Here is a 19,842-nt window from a genome sequence, read left to right on the forward strand (position 1 = left end):
ACGGTGATGGAGTGGTTAGCACTGTCACCTCACAGCAAGAAGGTTCTGGGTTCGAGCCCAGTGGCCGACGGGGGCTTTTCTGTGTGGAGTTTGCATGTTGTCTGTGTGGGTTTCCTCTGGGTGCTCCGGTTTCCCCCACAGTCCAAAGACATGCAGGTTAGGTTAACTGGCTACTCTAAGGCCGAATCCCATTTCACCCCTTGGACCAACCCCTTGGCCCTTCCCCTCCATTTTGCGCGTTCACGTGAAGGGGTAGGGGTATCCCAATCCCAGTTAACGCGGAGGGGTAGGGGAAGGGGGAGGGCTTCTGTACCCCTCCAAACGGAGATTTTCCTGGAGCAGACTCCGAACGAAGGGGTTTGAGTGATTTCCCACAATGCCATGCGGATTTCAGCGAGATTTCATGCGGATTTCATAAAGATGGCGGTTCCCGCGGCGAAAGATTGTCATAAATGTATTTTCTCCATTATTTACGTGTTTTAAGTTGTTATCCAGAGGAAACACGCCGCTTGATTCGCTTTCGAGCTGAGAATGAGCAGCGATTTCTGAAATCCAAGCTGCTGCTAAAAAGCTTTGGGAGTGAGTATTGTTTTCGGTTGCTTTACTGCGTACGTTTTGTTCTGTTATTCTCGCTTTTATTGTTTACATGAGTGTTCTGACACCTCATTCTGTCGGATGTGGTGCACGAAGCGCCAAAGATATCCCATTCAGTGGTGTTAGTTAACAAATCACACCCTGCCAGCAGAGATTTCTGCCTCTGACTGTAGCGGCTGGTCGCAGCCAATGACGCATTTGGTCGCGTTTTGCTAACGTAAACGCTGACGGAGGTACGCGATGACGTATGCGATCGTTGAAGGGCTATCCCAATACGTAAGGGTTGAATTTCAAGCCCTATCCCTTGTAGCTCAGTTTCAAGGGGAAGGGCCAAGGGGAAGGCGGAGGGGAAGGGGGAGGGGTAGGGGTAGAAATTAGAATTGGGATTGGGCCTAAATTGTCCATAGATGTGTGTGTGAGTGAGAGAGAATGGTTGTTTCCCAAGCCCAGCTATGGGAGGGTTGTAGCAGGAAGGGCATCTGCCATAACACTATGCTCCAATTAAAATGACATGTGGCTCAATAGGGTCCACAGGGACCCCTAGAGAAGAAGAAGCAGCCACCATTTCCTTGAAGATGCTTTGCACACTCGCGGCATTATCTTAACTAGCTTAAGAATGCTTTCCAATTAACAAAAGTTAATTCGTAGAATTTCATCATTCTTAATGCATTTGAGATTAAACAGTAAATAATAAAAATACAGTAAACAGCCCTATTCCACAACTGTAGTGATCCATATTATGTCAAGAACCACTCAACTTAGTAAAGAGAAACGACATCCATCATTACTTTAAGACATGAAGTGTCTTAATTCATAAAAAAATAAAGAAAAAACATTGAATCACACTACGTTCACACTGCAGGCTGAAGTGACTCAAATCCGATTTTTTCGCCCATATGTGACCTGTATCCGATCTTTTATTGACAATATGAACGACACAGATCCGATTTTTTCAAATCCGACCCAGGCCGTTTGGATATGTGGTCCTAATTCCGATTCCTATCTGACCTGTTCATATGCGACTTCAGTCTGAACCGCCAGGTCGCATTCATCCGACTTACACGTCATCAACAAGCCACAAACGTCACTATGTAGGCAAAGGTTCTCCTCCCGACGAGAAAGTTGTTAATGAACTCGGTGTCAGTGAAGGAGCGAAGCACATCTACATCCCACCATTCCTGGCTGCGACTCCGCACCCACACGTTCCTTTGAACGGAGGTTGCAGTTACTACCCCGCAGAACGCCCGAGCCAAAACCCTTGCCCTCTTCCTTCTCAACCTCCTCCTTAACATCAGGCTATTGTGCATGTTCTGGCTCCGTCGCAACAACAACTGCATCATCGCCAGGTACTCCATGCTGGCTACTGTCATACACAGGAAACTTTAGGTTACTTCCGTAAACACTGGCCATGCTCACTGCGTGTGACGTCATCGTATCCTGCAATGCGCATGCGGAACACTTTTAGGTTGCTTTTCGTTCATACTGAGGATCACATACAAGTCGCATATATTTGTTAATGTGAACGACCTCACAAAAAAATCGGATTTCACAAAAAAATCAGAATTGAGCATTAAGCCTTGCAGTGTGAACGTAGTGTTAGACAGTGTCCAAAGGTTTGACTGGTACTGTATGTTTGAATTTAATGCATGGAGAATAAACAACTTTTTCAACTTACAATGGGGAAAATAATTATTTGATACACTGCCGATTTTGCAAGTTTTTCCACTTACAAAGAATGGAGAGGCCTGTAACTTTTATCGTAGGTACACTTCAACTGTGAGAGACAGAATCTAAAAGAAAATCCAGAAAATCACATTGTATGATTTTTAAATAATTAATTTGCATTTTATTGCATGAAATAAGTATTTGATCACCTACCAACCAGCAAGAATTCTGGCTCTCACAGACCTGTTAGTTTTTCTTTAAGAAGCCCTCCTATTCTCCACTCATTACCTGTATTAATTGCACCTGTTTGAACCCGTTACCTGTATAAAAGACACCTGTCCACACAATCAATCAGACTCCAACCTCTCCACCATGGGCAAAACCAAAGAGCTGTCTAAGGACACCAGGGACAAAATTGTAGACCTGCACAAGGCTGGGATGGGCTACAGGACAATAGGCAAGCAGCTTGGTGAGAAGGCGACAACTGTTGCCACAATTATTAGAAAATGGAAGAAACTCAAGATGACTGTCAAGCTCCCTCGGTCTGGGGCTCCATGCAAGATCTTGCCTCGTGGGGTTATCAATGATCATGAGAAAGGTGAGGGATCAGCCCAGAACTGCACGGGAGGACCTGGTCAATGACCTGAAGAGAGCTGGGACCGCAGTCTCAAAGATTACCATTAGTAACACTACACCGTCATGGATTAAAATCCTGCAGCGTGTGCAAGGTCCCCCTGCTCAAGCCAGCACATGTCCAGGCCTGTCTGAAGTTTGCCAATGACCATCTGGATGATCCAGAGGAGGCATGGGAGGTGGTCATGTGGCCAGATGAGACCAAAATAGAGCTTTTTGGTATAAACTCCACTCGCCGTATTTGGAGGAAGAAGAAGGATGAGTACAACCCCAAGAACACCATCCCAGCTGTGAAGCATGGGGGTGGAAACAACATACTTTGAGGGTGCTTTTCTGCAAAGGGGACAGGACGACTGCACTGTATTGAGGGGAGGATGGATGGGGCCATGTATCGTGAGATTTTGGGCAACAACCTCCTTTCCTCAGTAAGAGCATTGAAGATGGGTCATGGCTGGGTCTTCCAGCACAACAATGACCCAAAACACACAGCCAGGGCAACTAAGGAGTGGCTCCGTAAGAAGCATTTCAAGGTCCTGGAGTGGCATAGGCAGTCTCCAGACCCGAACCCAATAGAAAATCTTTGGAGGGAGCTGAAACTCCCGTGTTGCCCAGCGACAGCCCTGAAACCTGAAAGATCTGGAGAAGATCTGTATGGAGGAGTGGGCCAAAATCCCTGCTGCAGTGTGTGCAAACCTGGTCAAGAACTACAGGAAACGTCTGACCTCTGTAATTGTAAACAAAGGTTTCTGTACCAAATAATATATAGATTTAGGCACTGCCTAAAAGCGGAGCTCCCATCTGTTTCTGGGTTGTAGAGTCTTCTTATATCATAGCCAGTCTCTTTTGCTTTATTTCTTTACTGGCTAGCACTGGCCACGAGGCGGTGTGTATGACTGGTAATTACTAACACTGACCACAAGGCAGTGTGTCATCTCATTATCTCTAGCTGCTTTATCCTGTTCTACAGGGTCGCAGGCAAGCTGGAGCCTATCCCAGCTGACCACGGGCAAAAGGCAGGGTACACCCTGGACAAGTCACCAGGTCATCACAGGGCTGACACATAGACAACCATTCACACCTACAGTCAATTTAGAGTCACCAGTTAACCTAACTGCATGTCTTTGGACTGTGGGGGAAACCGGAGCACCCGGAGGAAACCCACGCGGACAACATGCAAACTCCACACAGAAAGGCCCTCGCCGGCCACGGGGCTCGAACCCGGACCTTCTTGCTGTGAGGCGACAGCGCTAACCACTACACCACCGTGTAGGCGGTGTGTATGACTGGTAATTACTAACACTGGCCACGAGGCGGTGTGTATGACTGGTAATTACTAACACTGGCCACTAGGCGGTGTGTATGACTGGTAATTACTAACACTGACCACGAGGCGGTGTATATGTCTGGTAATTACTAACACTGGCCACTAGGCGGTGTGTATGACTGGTAATTAATAGCACTGGCCACTAGGCGGTGTGTATGACTGGTAATTACTAGCACTGGCCACTAGGCGGTGTGTATGACTAGTAATTACTAGCACTGGCCACTAGGCGGTGTGTATGACTAGTAATTACTAGCACTGACCACTAGGCGGTGTGTATGATTGGTGGTACACGTACACACCGCAAAAAAAATCGACTCGATGGGTTTACCATTTTTTCTTAGGTATGGTGCTCCGCTATTAAGTTCTGTTTTTCTATTGCATCAAATACTTATTTCATGCAATAAAATGCAAATTAATTATTTAAAAATCATACAATGTGATTTTCTGTATGTTTTTTAGATTCTCTCACAATTGAAGCGTACCTACGATAAAAAATTACAGACCCCTCCATTCTTTGTCAGTGGGAAAACTTGCAAAATCGCCAGTGTATCAAATAATTATTTTCCCCATTGTATTTTAAAAAAAAAAAGTCATGTCGGTTTGCTCAGCAGAGTAGGTAAAATGAAGACTCAAAGTAGGAAAACTCTCCCCTTTCTGAGATAAAATCTCTGTATCTAGTCTCTGATCATCTGTCTTCAGCTAAATAATTTTCATAAATGCATGTAACTGGATAAGATGCAACAGAGTAGCTGCTCTGGTTCATGTATAGAAATACTTCGCTAGGTCCACTTTACACTTTCACATTATTGACTTTCTTACAGTTGAATTGCTGTGTAAATAACCTGGAATTTAGGACACTTGATTCCCTAACTTATTGCTTTACTTTCTTCAAGGAGTGTGATTGTGTAATTCCACACCTCACAGCCAACACCCTAGACACGTTTGTGTGTGCTCCTAAGGAAGAATCATGTCAGTTACATGACATTGATCATATTTGAATGAATTTATAAATTTGTCATAGTTTAATTCCTGGGCGGCACGGTGGTGTAGTGGTTAGTGCTGTCGCCTCACAGCAAGAAGGTCCGGGTTCGAGCCCCGTGGCCGGCGAGGGCCTTTCTATGCAGAGTTTGCATGTTCTCCCCGTGGGCTTCCTCTGGGTGCTCCGGTTTCCCCCACAGTCCAAAGACATGCAGGTTAGGTTAACTGGTGACTCTAAGTTGACCATAGGTGTGAATGTGAGTGTGAATGGTTGTCCATGTGTCAGCCCTGTGATGACCTGGCGACTTGTCCAGGGTGTACCCCGCCTTTCGCCCGTAGTCAGCTGGGATAGGCTCTAGCTTGCCTGCGACCCTGTAGAACAGGATAAAGCGGCTAGAGATAATGAGATAAGTTTAATTCCTTTTTGGACGGAGTACATTTCCTATTTATTCAATTAATACTAAAACCCATGTCCAGGATTTCTTTCATTTTCTTATACGTAAGCATGACTATTTATAGATTTTATGGTTGCCATGAAGGTCCTCTCAAAGGACAAACTCGCATCCATCCTTCCCAGATCTCATCTATATCTGGTTAAAAGCACAATCGAGCCAGATGTGTGCGTGCATATATATATATATATATATATATATATATATATATATATATATGCGCTGTGGGAAAACCAAAAAGGACACTCGTTGAATAAACTACATCATTACCCTCACAAAACACTTTGTGATGGGAAAGGAGCTCAAGTTTCTTTCTTAAAGGAATAGACCAAATATTTTCCTACTCCCTCCCAAGTCAGAGTATGTGATGCTGTTTCAACATGTTTTTTGGCCATGTACACACCCAAAGAAAAAACAAACCAGCAACCTACTGTAAAGGCATTGGTTAAAAAAAAAACCCCACCCATAATAAATAAAAACAGTTTTCAAAACACCTTTATTAAACAGATACCGTGTGAACTTACTAACAATGAATCCTATGGGAAGGTAAATTTCCATGAACAGAGCTAGTGAGCACTGGTATAAAATTCATGCTCTCCAGTACATGTACTCTGCTCAATTTGTTTTTCCTGCTTTTCACTCACCAGTTAATTCACAAACAAGTACAGGGTATAGTGGAGCAGGAAAGGGAGAGAGAGAAAAGAAAAAAAAAAACCAACATACTAGACACAAGCACTCTGGACCCAGATTTAAGTAACACATCAACAAAGAGATATAAGGGACAGCCAAGATCCTTCATGGTGTAGGGAGCTGAAATTAGATGTGGAGGTGGCGCCACCTTCTGACCACTACTGCAATATAAAGCAAGCAACAGCTTTTATTCTATCCACATTCACTGGACATGAGCAATCACGCGCTCTGATTGGCTTCTTTACTACTAGGCTATCAACTCGTATACCGTGAGTAGAGAAAAAAATTGGCAGAGCGTGTTGGGTAGCACGGTGGTGTAAGTTCAAACCCAGCGGCCGGTGAGGGCCTTTCTGTGTGGAGTTTGCATGTTCTCCCCGTGTCTGCGTGGGTTTCCTCCGGGTTTCCTACACAATCCAAAGACATGCAGTTAGGTTGACGTGGGGCGGCCTTGGGCTGAGGTACCTGACCCCTGACTGCTCCCCGGGCGCTCTGGTGTGGCTGCCCACTGCTCTGTGTGTGCGCGCGCGCGTGTGTTCACTGCTTCAGATGGGTTAAATGCAGAGGATGAATTTCACTGTGCTTGAAGTGTGCATGTGACGAATAAAGGTTTCTTCTTAAAAAAAAAAAACCGAGGACAAAATAAAAACCTCTATTCGAAAACAAAACCAAAAAAAAAAATTTTTAAAAAGGCAACAAAATATGGAATAAAAGTATTTCATGGTAAGAATATCTTGATTTGTCAAGAATTATAGCATTTTTCACAAATTGCTACTGTCATTTCGCTGGTTTGTTTACATTTTTAGCAGAAATTATTTTGTCGGACTTTTATATAAAAAGTTTTTAGTTATCGAATTTGCAAAAAATAAAAATGCTCCGTTTCTCAAAATCCAGTGAATGTAGATAGAATTAAAAACAGTTATTCCACACAATTTCATCATACACGGCTTACAGCCCACTCGGTACTACGTGTCTCGTCGGCTATCGGCTCACGTACGACTCGATTTCGTGGAAAAACTTGATTACTAGACACATGATACCAGTCTTAAAATCTCAAATCATTGATCAGAAATTATTGAAAGAAATCAAGAGTTTTATTGTGAATATAAAGCATGTATGGAAGAAAATCCACATAGCTCACATCCAAAGGACTAACTGAAAGATACAATTTACCAAGCATGTAACACAGATGTTAACTTGTGACATTTTTCAACTCAAGATACAAAAACTTTACAAATCCGTGGTTGAACAAAACCAGCCGATATTCATAACAATTTACAGTCCAAAGTGTCCTTCGTTCAGAGCTTAGCCGACTCTCAGTGGGGGAGCGACTAGCACGACGCCATCTCCACGGACAAACAGCATGGGAATGTTCCTCTTCGTCGACTGCAGAAACATGAAGATGGAAATTAAACAACTGAACTTGCATGACCGAGGAAACGCGTTTACAAAACAAGAGAACTGGTTAATTTCAACTGAAATCAATTTCTCAGTAAGATGATGCTCACAGCCAGTGATTTCTGAACACGTGCTGCCATATTTAGTCTGTGATAACTGGGCTAACAAAAAGGTCACTGGATATGCAAGAGAGATCATGTAGAACTGGTATCCCAAGGTAATTTCTGTGTCAGGAGTCTCAAGGCACACCAAAATGCTTGAAAGGAAATCAAAACTGGGTTATTCAGTGCAACAGCAGGACTGCGAGTGGAATATCGTTTTTATTAAAACGGTTGTAGAAAAAGCAAGTAATTAATACCAAGTACATGCCCGACAACATGGCCAAATGCTTATTTCTATTAATTATTTAACTCCATCAGTGAACACAGTTCCCAAAGAAGCCACAGCCAAATAAAACACCACGTGTTGCCATGGCACTACAAAAGCTGACTGACAGCCAGAACATAAATGTATTCAACATGATGCATTGTATCGCTAAAAATAACTGTTGTGCTGGAATGATTGAGCAAATAGCCAACCACATGAACAGAAAGCTTTCATGCTGGAGACAATCTTAAAATTAGTATGCACGTCACATGTTAGTGGTCATCGTTACCATGACAACATGCAGCACTTAAACAGTGCTTTTTTTTTTCCTAGCCTATTTAACGGATTTTTAAAAAGGACATTAACGAGCCATGTACATTTGATCATTGTTTTCATGTCAGGAACAGAAATTAATAGGCCTTTTGTGCGTTTCTTTTCCTTTGCACATTAAAAAATAAATACAAAGAAGAGTTCAGTTTTCTGAAGCCTGTGGTTGATGGAGAACATGAGCGATTTACTGATCAGCTCGAGCAGTGCAAATTTCAATGCGATTCCAAATCATATAAAGTACACCAATTTTATGCTGTTGGGTAAAACCAGCTCTTTCCACAAGTATCTTTCAGACCTGCGGAGAGAAACGGCTCATTTTCTCACGCCATACTGTTCCTGTTGTCACGTCAATTGCACAAATGAACGCCACACCTGTTAAACTGTTGTCCCTTATAGCACGCTCCATTATCAAGGGATATGATGTGCTTTGTGTGTGTCAGGGAAGGAACATGCCCAAGGTTTGTTCATGCAGCTGAACTTTGCGTATTTATGATGTGCTTTTCTGACTTCGCATTGAATGCATTCAAGTGAAACGACTGAACAAAATGGAACTGTCCATCACTACATATCACGACTGTTTTATCACCCAGGTGGAAATGATACATAGCAGGGCTCGAAATTCTTTTTTTTTTTTTTTTCACTAGCCAGCCGGACTAGTTACCTTCCAAAGTAACTAGCCAAACAGAAAATCAACCCACCAAAATTTGTTCATGTATGAATTTTACTTCTGTCAAAAATAACACAAAGAGAGTAGTTACCATTGTTCATGACTAATGTGCATTTATTTCAAGACCCGAGTATTTTGATACTGTTTTTTTTGCACACTTTACAAATTGGCATTTGCTGTTCCACGTCCTCCTCGCGATATCAAAAAAAATGCTGGATGACTGACCCCTTACTAGTTCTTTTAGGAACCAATTCGTCCGCTTCCATTTTTAATTTGTCGCTGAAATTGACAGAGCTTACACGGTAGCCTATGCAACACCAGCGATTGCACAAACTGAGTCAGCGCTGTAAACCGAAACTAGGAAATCTTCCCGCAAGTTCCTTTCAGCACCTAGATGTCACCTGGGATTGGTTGGCGAGTGTGTGACGTTATTGTTTTTTTTACCCTTAGGCAGCCTCTCATGTTACTGCCTGAGGGACAGGGAGAAAACCACCAGAAAAGGTTTTAAACAAACGCAACAAACACGAAACAAACGCAAGTCGGCAGATGACCATAAAATACTCGATAGTTACGATATAATAATTATATGTATCTCACACAGAATTTTCTGAGATATATCGAGTATATTCGATATATCGCACAGCCCTAGTCTGAATCTTCGCTTCATATACATTTTTTATTTTCAACTAGCCAGCCAGGCTGGCTAGTGACAGGAATTACCCGCCAAATGACAAATTAAGTCGCCTACGGCGACCGGACCACCGCGAATTTCGAGCCCTGCACAGTGAAATGTACTAGTGCTGTTGTACCAAATATCAGCACTCTTTGAACACAGCTTGTCCAATCAAATTAGTAGACTAGAACTATCTTGGTATAAATACACAAATCAAGCACATTGATTATCGAGAAATAGTCCGAATTTCTCGACCAATCACCTTGAGCGATTTGGCAAAATGGCTACATCACTGTAAGTGAGGAAGAATTAGAAGTTATGAAAGAAAATGCATTGGAACGAAGACGAATGAAGGTGAGCAGCAGCAAAACAGAATACATGTGCATCAATGAGAATGGGCATGAGAGTGTAGTGAAGATGCGAGGAGTAGACGTAAAGAAAGTTGGTGAATTCAAGTACCTGGGGTCAACTGTGCAGGAAAATGGGGGCTGCTGTGCGAGGAGAGAGAGAGTGTGCAGGCAGGGTGGAGCAGTTGGAGAAGGATTTCGGGAGTCATTTGTGAGAGGAAAGTCCCAGCAAAAGTGAAAGGTAAGATGTATAAGACAGTAGTGAGACCAGCTATGATGTATGGATTGGAGACCGTACCCTTAACGAAGAGACAGGAGGCGGAGTTGGAGGTGGCGGAGTTAAGGATGTTAAGGTTTGCGATGGGAGGTTGGACAGGATAAGGAACGAGCACATCAGAGAGACGGACAGCACATGTGGTGAGCTTGGAAATTAAGCTAAGAGAGATGAGACTGAGATGGTATGGGCACATCCTGAGAAGAGATGCAGAGCATGTTGGAAAGAGAATGTTGAGGATGGAGCTGCCAGGCACACGAAAACGAGGAAGGCCAAAGAGGAGATACATGGATGTGGTGAGAGAAGACATGAAAGTGGTAGAGAAGGATGCGGAAGATGGAGCAATAGAGACGAAAGCTCCACTGTGGCGACCCCTAATCAGGAGCAGCCAAAAGAAGAAGAAGAAAGAAAATGCTGTTCCTAAAAAGCACAAAATGCCGTGAAGTTTGGTCTAAAACTATTCAAAACGTAAGGTGGAATTGAGAGTTATCTAATTCAAAACAAATTATGGAAGCTGGCATAAACAAGTGACAACTCTGCGATGTACCGTTAATACATTTTCAAATTTCAAAAGCAGCATGCAATAAAGGACTTAAAGAAATCACCTATGTATTCCTATGAAAAAAAACAATTATCCACCTTAGGCTCAGTGAATAATAACCGACTGAATCTCTGTCGTTATTCACTTTGCCTTCGGCGAATAGTTGTTCATTATAACGATCACTGAGGTCAAACTTGAGCAGGATAAACCTGTATATGCCATGTTCGTAGCCATCTGGATATGCAAAAAGTTTCCTCACAGAGTAGAGAGAGGGGAAAAGGAAAAAAACTGACACATTTGAAACAAACTTGGAAGCCTATGACGGGACCTAACAGTGCTCGAGGGACGTGTGAGCAGCAGTACTGCTCTTCGCAGATGGATTGTGCATAGCGCGTTACACAACACGCATGCAAAGCGGCATTCCTCCCCTCCAAGAAAAAAAAAAAAAGGATAAATCTGCATAAAAGCATTTTCAGATTGGAGAATCGTTTTCATAATTCTTAGAACTGCTGGAGGAAGTTCCGCCTTTTTTGCATATCCATACTGCAGGTCATGAGAACGATTAGAGTTCTCTGAACAGCGTTTCGAGCAGGCTTGTAGTACTCGAGTCCAGTACTCGGACCCGAGTCTGACTCGTGCCCTAATTTTAAGGACTTGAGCATTGATGACTCAAGCTAACTTTATTCTTTGTAACATGCCATCATAATTTGGTATAAGATCTTTATATTTTCATTAATTTTTGTACTAAATTCATGCAAGAGTGTCACACCTGCACGCCTTGGCGCGTGCATCAGATAGCCTCTCGGGCGCGCTCCGGACAGCTCGCGCACCAAGCAGACTCTCACGCGCATGCGCCGTAAATGACTCACACCTGCACAGGATTAAGGCGCAAATCAGCGTGCCGATATAAAAACTGTGAAAACACACTTACTTTGCGAAGTATTGAGTTGCATTGCTGACACATTACTGAGCCTTATGTCCTTGTTTGGTTTCCTGATCCCCGATTTCCTGTTTCTCCTCTTTGATTCTGCCGAGTCTACAATAGCCTGTTTGTGCCTCGCTTGACCTGCTGCCTGTTTCACGATTTTACCTGCCGTTCTGGATCGTTTACCTGTCTCCACCTGTATTAATAAACACACCTTCTGCACTTACATCCGTCTCCCAACCATCTCTGACAGAATACTTCGCACTCCCTGATAAAGAGAAGCACATTCACCTGTTCATACGTCATGTTCAGGAACAAACTAATGTTAATGGCGCTGAAACAACCACCGTCAAATGGTGCGGCTGGAGTCTTGACCTCGACTCGGTACAATACCGGACTCGACTCGAAAATTCTCTTTCATGACTCGGACTTGAACACTGGGGACTCGAGATTGGACTTGAGGATTAGTGACTCGACTACAACTCTGATTTTGAGGGAAATTTTTTTTTTAGCTCCTACTTTCGCGTAGGTACTCTTCCAGCACAAGAGGAACCATGAGTGAAGTGTACAGTGATTGGTCCAGAAAAATCTTCAACACCATTTTCTGCTAATGTCCCACGAACAAGCCAATTTACATCACTTCAGCGTTCCTACTGGCGGTGCGAATGCAAACGGGGGGCGGGGGGAAGAGTCCTTGAAGGTGTGCAGCTCTTAGGGTATCTTCCCAGTGGGTAGTTCCTCTGAAACCCCTAGAACTATTTGATCCGAAAGCACGTATATAGCACCGATTATGGAACCGACTTGAGTTTGAGAAATTCAGTGAAGCTCTTTAACTAAAACTACTGGTATCTGCTTAACGTAAAAAGAAAAGTTGCTCAACACTATTTTAAAATAAGCTGAAAATTACAATGCAGCCACTTTATATTACTATATGCTTTTGTCCTTTTCAGTCATACAACATTCATTACAAGCAACACATCTTACTATACACGTACTGCTCACCTTGTAAATTTCTTCATAGGTCTCCTCATCGATCTCCACTGTCGTCACTGTCTCCTCCACATCCCCAAGGATCATGTTCAAATGTTGGTCATAAGCCTAAAACAGATTTACCAAGTGTGAGCTTATTCTCTCTCGAGTGACACTTAAAATCTGACAATCTGCACCTACACTGAAGGAAAAAAAAAAAAAAAAAAGCTTGAAATACCTACTTTGCTGTTAACTATGTCTCAGGCTGAGAATTTCCCCCATTATTTATTTTACTTTCCCCTCTGAATATTAACTTCCTCGCATATCCATTTTGTACAGCTCTTGTCGAGCAAGTACAATTATGGGATTGCTTTCTCGAACTACATTAGTTTGTTTAAATAGGACATTTCCTAACGCTGATTCATTATAATGCTTTTGCAATATCTTGGACCCTCAACATAGGCTAAACAGGACTTTTTAAACAAACCTTCTCACAATAACATAGTACCACAATGCGCTAGAGTACATAAACACTCCCCTTCCACAAAAAGCATCAACAGCCTGTGGTAGAAAACTGAAAGGTTTTACACAAAACTCTTACGTGTAGTCTTCCACGTAGCTCCCTGTCATTCCGCATCTTTACATAAATTCGCTCATCCAGACTCAACCGAATGAGATCCAGTGGTTCCTCGACCGTGTTTGTGGTCTGTTGCTGAAAGATATTGAGACAAAAATCAAGTGATATTAGCTGTGCAGCAATTAAAGCCTGGTTGCATCTGTAAAGCATTGCCCTATTGGCCATATACAGCAGAGTGCAAAAATGTACAACCCTCACGACCTCTGGGTGTAGAAAAAGGAAATTTACCCACCCATGTTATTTACAAAAAAAAAAAAAGTTAAAAATAAAATGTGGCTGTGTTGTGTAAAAGAACACCAAAAAGAGACAATCAGTGGATACAATATGTTTTAAAGGAGCCTTTTTATATACAGTTATTTATTTACCACTGTCTCTGTGGTCTGGTGATGTTCGTATGGTTGTGATGTCTGCATGCGCTTTTGTTTTTTTTAATTGTCTACTGTAAAACCAAAGCAAATTGCAAACAAACCAAAATGATCAAATTTTGCTCTGAATCACTCAGTAAATGGACCAACAGATGTGAAGGTGCTCGCAGTTTCCAGAAGTGAACAGCTATAAGGAGAACAGGCAAAGAGCAGGCAAGCAAACTGGCAGAATTAGAACTCAGGTCCAACTGATAAATTGGCGTGCCGTTATTATCTACCGTTAAATTAGTAGTGGTGTTTATAACAGCTGCTGAACAGCCATTACAAAAAGAAACCGAGACAGAAGATCGTTTTCTCAACCATGTTATGAGCCTAGTCATTGAATAGTTTGTCCACCAGAGGGCAAACTGCAACTCCACTGTTGGCATCACACTCAAATCACAACAATCAGCAGACCCAAGCGGAGTCAAAGTAGCAAAGGTGTGTCAAACAGATGAAGACCTATGGCTATTTTAAGTCAGTCTCAGATGGACACAAATTAATGGTATACGTACAATTTTTTTTTTAAAGTTTTAACTGAATTTTTGTGTACAGGTCCTACAAAATTAAATGAACGAAGTACCTAAAGTACTTCAGTTATATTAACATTCCACACGAGTGATGATGGATTAAACTTTTTTTTTTCTAATTAAGTAGGCTATATCTGGAAAACACAACCAATATTAATCTGGAAACGTGCACATTTAATCATGTATACAAGTTATGTATATAGGCCTAATTAAAGTAAATTTGTTGTGTACATAGTTACCCCCCAAAGTGTACGTTTCGGTCTGCTTGACCATTTTTTTGTCAAGTATTTTAATTTAGTACAAATACAGAGGTGATTATAGGAAATCATGTGCTGATTGGTCGAGAAATTCAGCCTATTTCTTGATAATCACCCCGAGCAACTCAGCAGCCAATCGCTGAGTAAGAATTACAAATTACAAACAAAAACGCTGTTCCTAAAGGCACTAATTATGCTATGAAGTTTGGTCTAAAATTATTTAAAGGTAAAGTGGAATTGTGATTCATTTTAACGACTTCAAAACAATTTTTTGCGAGTTGGTATAGATAAGTGCATGTGCCTTTATTACATTTGCATGCCGCTACTGAAGTTTGAAATAACATTTTTAAAACAAATCTCACCAGTATACTTATACTAAAATAAGCATCTGCCTCCGGCTCGGTGAAGATCGATGAATAATTCACTTCGCCAAATAATTGTTGAATATTCCTATTTCAACAAAGACATCTCATCTCATTATCTCTAGCCACTTTATCCTTCTACAGGGTAGCAGGCAAGCTGGAGCCTATCCCAGCTGACTATGGGCGAAAGGCGGGGTACACCCTGGACAAGTCGCCAGGTCATCACAGGGCTGACACAGACAACCATTCACACTCACACCTACGGTCAATTTAGAGTCACCAGTTAACCTAACCTGCATGTCTTTGGACTGTGGGGGAAACCCACGCGGACACGGGGAGAACATGCAAACTCCGCACAGAAAGGCCCTCGCCGGCCCCGGGGCTCGAACCCAGGACCTTCTTGCTGTGAGGCGACAGCGCTAACCACTACACCACCGTGCCACCCCCGATAACATCAGTTATCAGAAATCAAACCTTTATCATGATTGTTGGAAGAAAAAAAAAAAATACCTTATCGGTCAGGCCATAACTAGAACAGAGAAAATCAGGAAGAACAGGGTGGAAAGAAATATTACAACAGAGGATTCAAAGCGGCACATGGGGTATGAAAAGTTATAAATGTCAAGTGTGGACAGACTGTTTATTAGAAAAAACTGACGTCACATTAAGAAGGATCAAATTTGAACAGTTTGGTTTTCCACCCACGATTAATATCTTCACATAGACCATTATTGCCAGTTGAGATAATGAAGGAATACCTGTGAAACCCAATATACTTGACATACTCTACAATCTTGTCTTAAGGGTGTACAAACTTTTGCATTCGACTACCGTTCACAACAGTTTAACCAATATTTCATATCCTATCTAATATAGTGAAACTCGTTTTAGCAGTAGATATTTGTATTTTTTGAATCTAACAATAATGGCAACTTTATTAGCCTTAAAATGATTTAGCCAAGCATCACGGATATATTTACAACTTTCGGTATGGCTGAATGAAGCATGTAGCCAACAACTTGTCTAAAAATAAAAATTCCACCAGTATTCCGATAAATCCCGCCTCCTGTGCTATGATAAGCTAATAAACGTGTCAATTCGAAGGACGACCTGAAGATGAGCCTTAATAACAAATCCGAGTGCAGCCCGCGAGAAAGTACTATCCAATCCTAAACAAGAGGGCAGGACTTGTCGGAATACAGGTAGGATGAGAACAAAGCCGGGTCTGCCGCTTATTTTAACCAACCTGCTAATATGAACTACACCTTATAACCATCACTGTTTTCTACGCTCTGGAAAAATACAAATATCACTGGGAGATTTATAACTTGACTAGCAAAGTATCTAAATTTGAGTTTATAAGCTATCGTACGCTTTAAAAAAAAAAACATACAAACCTGTTCTACGTCGTCCGCCATTTTTTAAAGTGACCGTACCCAGAATGCAACGCGTGTTCTTTAGGTTTTTCAAAACTCGCGAGATGTCCGCGTGATCAGTTAATATTCAGCTAGTCGAGTTTGTTAGGTTCTGTGGATTAGCATAACATTATATCGCTTTTTCATAATGTTAATAAACATTCAAACTTAAGTAGTAATTCAGTCCATTTTTACTTTATTTACACGTTGTAGTTGCAAAACCTAGGTTATATTTCCCTTCAAACATATGTTCTACCAAAAATACTAACTAACAATTCAAATAAACATCCTGAATAATATAACACATCAAAACAAACCTCTGCTTCTACAGGCGTCATCTCAGCCTCCTGGTTTATAATCAAAATGTCTTTTCCCTGAACACACACGAGATTTATGCACACCTGTGTTTCATAAAGCACTTTTAATTAGACTTGTTTGCCAATTCAAACATTTGATTATTTATCTTTAAGTTTTCCTATTCACTCCAGAGCTCACGCCAAAACATGAACATCTTTATGATGCTGATTGTTGCCAGATTGGGAAAGTTTACATACAAATGGCCTGTTAGGTTGTGTAAAGAAACTATTCTTCGTTTGCAAACACATGACCAAAACTTTCTGTGTCATTGACCGCTGCCACGTTGGAGGATATACTTGTGTTTATGACTATTCATCCATCATCTGTAGCCACTTATCCTGTCCTACAGGGTCGCAGGCAAGCTGGAGCCTATCCCAGCTGACTATGGGCGAGAGGCAGGGTACACCCTGGACAAGTCGCCAGGTCATCGCAGGGCTAGCACATAGACAACCATTCATGCTCACATTCACACCTATTAGCCACCAATTAGCCTAACCTGCATGCCTTTGGCGGAAACCAGAGCACCCAGAGGAACCCCACATGGACAGCATGCAAACTCCATACAGAAAGGCCCTCGCCAGCCGCTGGGCTCGAACCCAGGACCTTCTTGCTGTGAGGTGACCATGCTAACCACTACACCACCGTGCCAATCCTGAGTCTGTGGTACCGCTAGGGGAGACAAACAGATGGTTTCTGAGAGTTGCATCGAGCTGCCGCATACCGAGTCTGTCGAGTGGCGCTTTTTGTAGCCAGCCCGAAATGGCATAGCCCTCCTCCGCCATTGCAGCCGTTGAGTGTAAGACACAACCTCTGCCTGCTCCGCCGTTGAGGTCCTCCAAAGACAGCAAGGGCAACAAGCTTATTTGATGGCAGTCCGCACTCGCCATGTCGCAGACCCGTCAGAGGGCATATGTGGCTTTTAACGAAAGAAGTATGCAAACCCTTCACACACCACGCCCCGGTAGTGTCTGTCGCTGTTGGTCCACGACTGCTTAGTCGTCAGGAACATAGTCCTGCTTATTTCGCAGCTAGCCTCCATATCTGGAGGCCATTCCACTATCTGCCACCGCTCCATCAAGACAAACAAGAAAAGAGCAAGAACTGGACTCGTGAGCCACCAGCGAGCCCATCACCATTCTTAATGATGGAAGGAAAGATCCTCAGAAATGAGAGAACGCCGACTATATATATATATATATATATATATATATATATATATATATATATATATATATATATATATGGGTGGCACGGTGGTGTAGTGGTTAGCACTGTCGCCTCACAGCAAGAAGGTCCTGGGTTTGAGCCCAGTAGCCAGCAAGGGTCTTTCTGTGTGGAGTTTGCATGTTCTCCCCGTGTCCGCGTGGGTTTCCTCCGGGTGCTCCGGTTTCCCCCACAGTCCAAAGACATGCAGGTTAGGTTAATTGGTGGCTCTAAATTGACCGTAGGTGTGAATGTGAGTGTGAAAGGTTGTTTGCCTCTATGTGTCAGCCCTGCGATGACCTGGCGACTTGTTCAGGGTGTACCCTGCCTCTCGCCCATAGTCAGCTGGGATAGGCTCCAGCTTGCCTGCGACCCTGTAGAACAGGATAAGCGACTACAGATGATGGATGGATATATATGTTTGTCTGCTAAGGTTGTCACTTCCGGGGTAGGAGTCGGCCTGAGAATCTACTCTCTTATTAAAATGCTCCAAATGGCATACGTCTCTTATAGCCTCTGACAACCGAAGCCTGGCTCCTGGCCTTCTCGTGGCGGAGATGTTTGGCACTAACAGGGATAAAGGGCGAAGGCGAGGTGCTGGCGCTTTAAAACCAGTTTCTCAGGGTAGACAGAGCTTGTTAGCCTTGGCTTGGGAGTCTGTCTAGGAGAGGGCTCACTCTGATTTCAAAAGCCGAAGAGCGCGAGGACGTGAAACTTCTCTATTTGGTTTTAGAGAGTGCAGTTAAACCACTGGAAGTGAAGGACCCCTGGAGGGTACTCTGATGTAAAACCCGCGGTCTGAGTGATTACTGGTCATTTCGCTTCAGCCTGTCACCGGATGCTAGTCACAAAGATTCAGAGAGTGGTGTTTGTGTTGTACAAGCATACATCACTTTAATCCATTGATGTACAGATGTCTTACCACCTCATCGTCTCTTCACTTACTTTTTATCTGCCATGTATGTATGAAGCCTTGCAAGTCTGCTGCTGGACTAAATTCATACTTGAGAGCACATGGACGGAGGCAAGATGAAGAAATTGATGAGTGAGACAGCAATCATCTGACAAGATGCAGCAATCAACATGTATGGTGCTTGAAAGTTTGTGAACCCTGTAGAATTTTTTTATATTTCTGCCTAAATATGACCTAAAACATCATCAGATTTTCACACAAGTCCTAAAAGTAGATAAAGAGAACCCAGTTAAACAAATGAGACAAAAATATTATACTTGATCATTTATTTATTGAGGAAAATTATCCAATATTACATATCTGTGAGTGGCAAAAGTATGTGAACCTCTAGGATTAGCAGTTAATTTGAAGGTGAAATTAGAGTCAGGTGTTTTCAATCAATGGGATGACAATCAGGTGTGAGTGGGCACCCTGTTTTATTTAAAAAACAGGGATCTATCAAAGTCTGATCTTCACAACACATGTTTGTGGAAGTGTATCATGGCACGAACAAAGGAGATTTCTGAGGACCTCAGAAAAAGCATTGTTGATGCTCATCAGGCTGGAAAAGGTTACAAAACCATCTCTAAAGAGTTTGGACTCCACCAATCCAGAGTCAAACAAATTGTGTACAAATGGAGGAAATTCAAGAGCATTGTTACCCTCCCCAAGAGTGGTCGACCAACAAAGATCACTCCAAGAGCAAGGCGTGTAATAGTCGGCGAGGTCACAAAGGACCCCAGGGTAAGTTCTAAGCAACTGAAGGCCTCTCTCACATTGGCTAATGCTAATGTTCATGAGTCCACCATCAGGAGAACACTGAACAACAATGGTGTGTGTGGCAGGGTTGCAAGGAGAAAGCCACTGCTGTCCAAAAAGAACATTGCTGCTTTTCTGCAGTT

The 19,842-nt window shown here is 42.6% G+C and overlaps 1 protein-coding gene across 1 annotated transcript; it reads right to left on the reverse strand.

The window, feature by feature from the left end:
• Positions 1-7,405: 7,405 nt before the first annotated feature.
• lsm3 (LSM3 homolog, U6 small nuclear RNA and mRNA degradation associated) lies at positions 7,406-16,463 on the reverse strand. Its single transcript, XM_060910589.1, has 4 exons — positions 16,411-16,463; positions 13,425-13,535; positions 12,857-12,952; positions 7,406-7,719 (listed from the first exon to the last, which is right to left on the reverse strand). Exons 1-4 carry the CDS (start codon positions 16,429-16,431, stop codon positions 7,639-7,641), a joined length of 309 nt encoding a protein of 102 aa, XP_060766572.1. The 5' UTR covers positions 16,432-16,463; the 3' UTR covers positions 7,406-7,638.
• Positions 16,464-19,842: the final 3,379 nt, after the last annotated feature.

This window comes from Neoarius graeffei, chromosome 26 (assembly GCF_027579695.1).
Source record: "Neoarius graeffei isolate fNeoGra1 chromosome 26, fNeoGra1.pri, whole genome shotgun sequence".
NCBI classification, from domain to species: domain Eukaryota; kingdom Metazoa; phylum Chordata; class Actinopteri; order Siluriformes; family Ariidae; genus Neoarius; species Neoarius graeffei.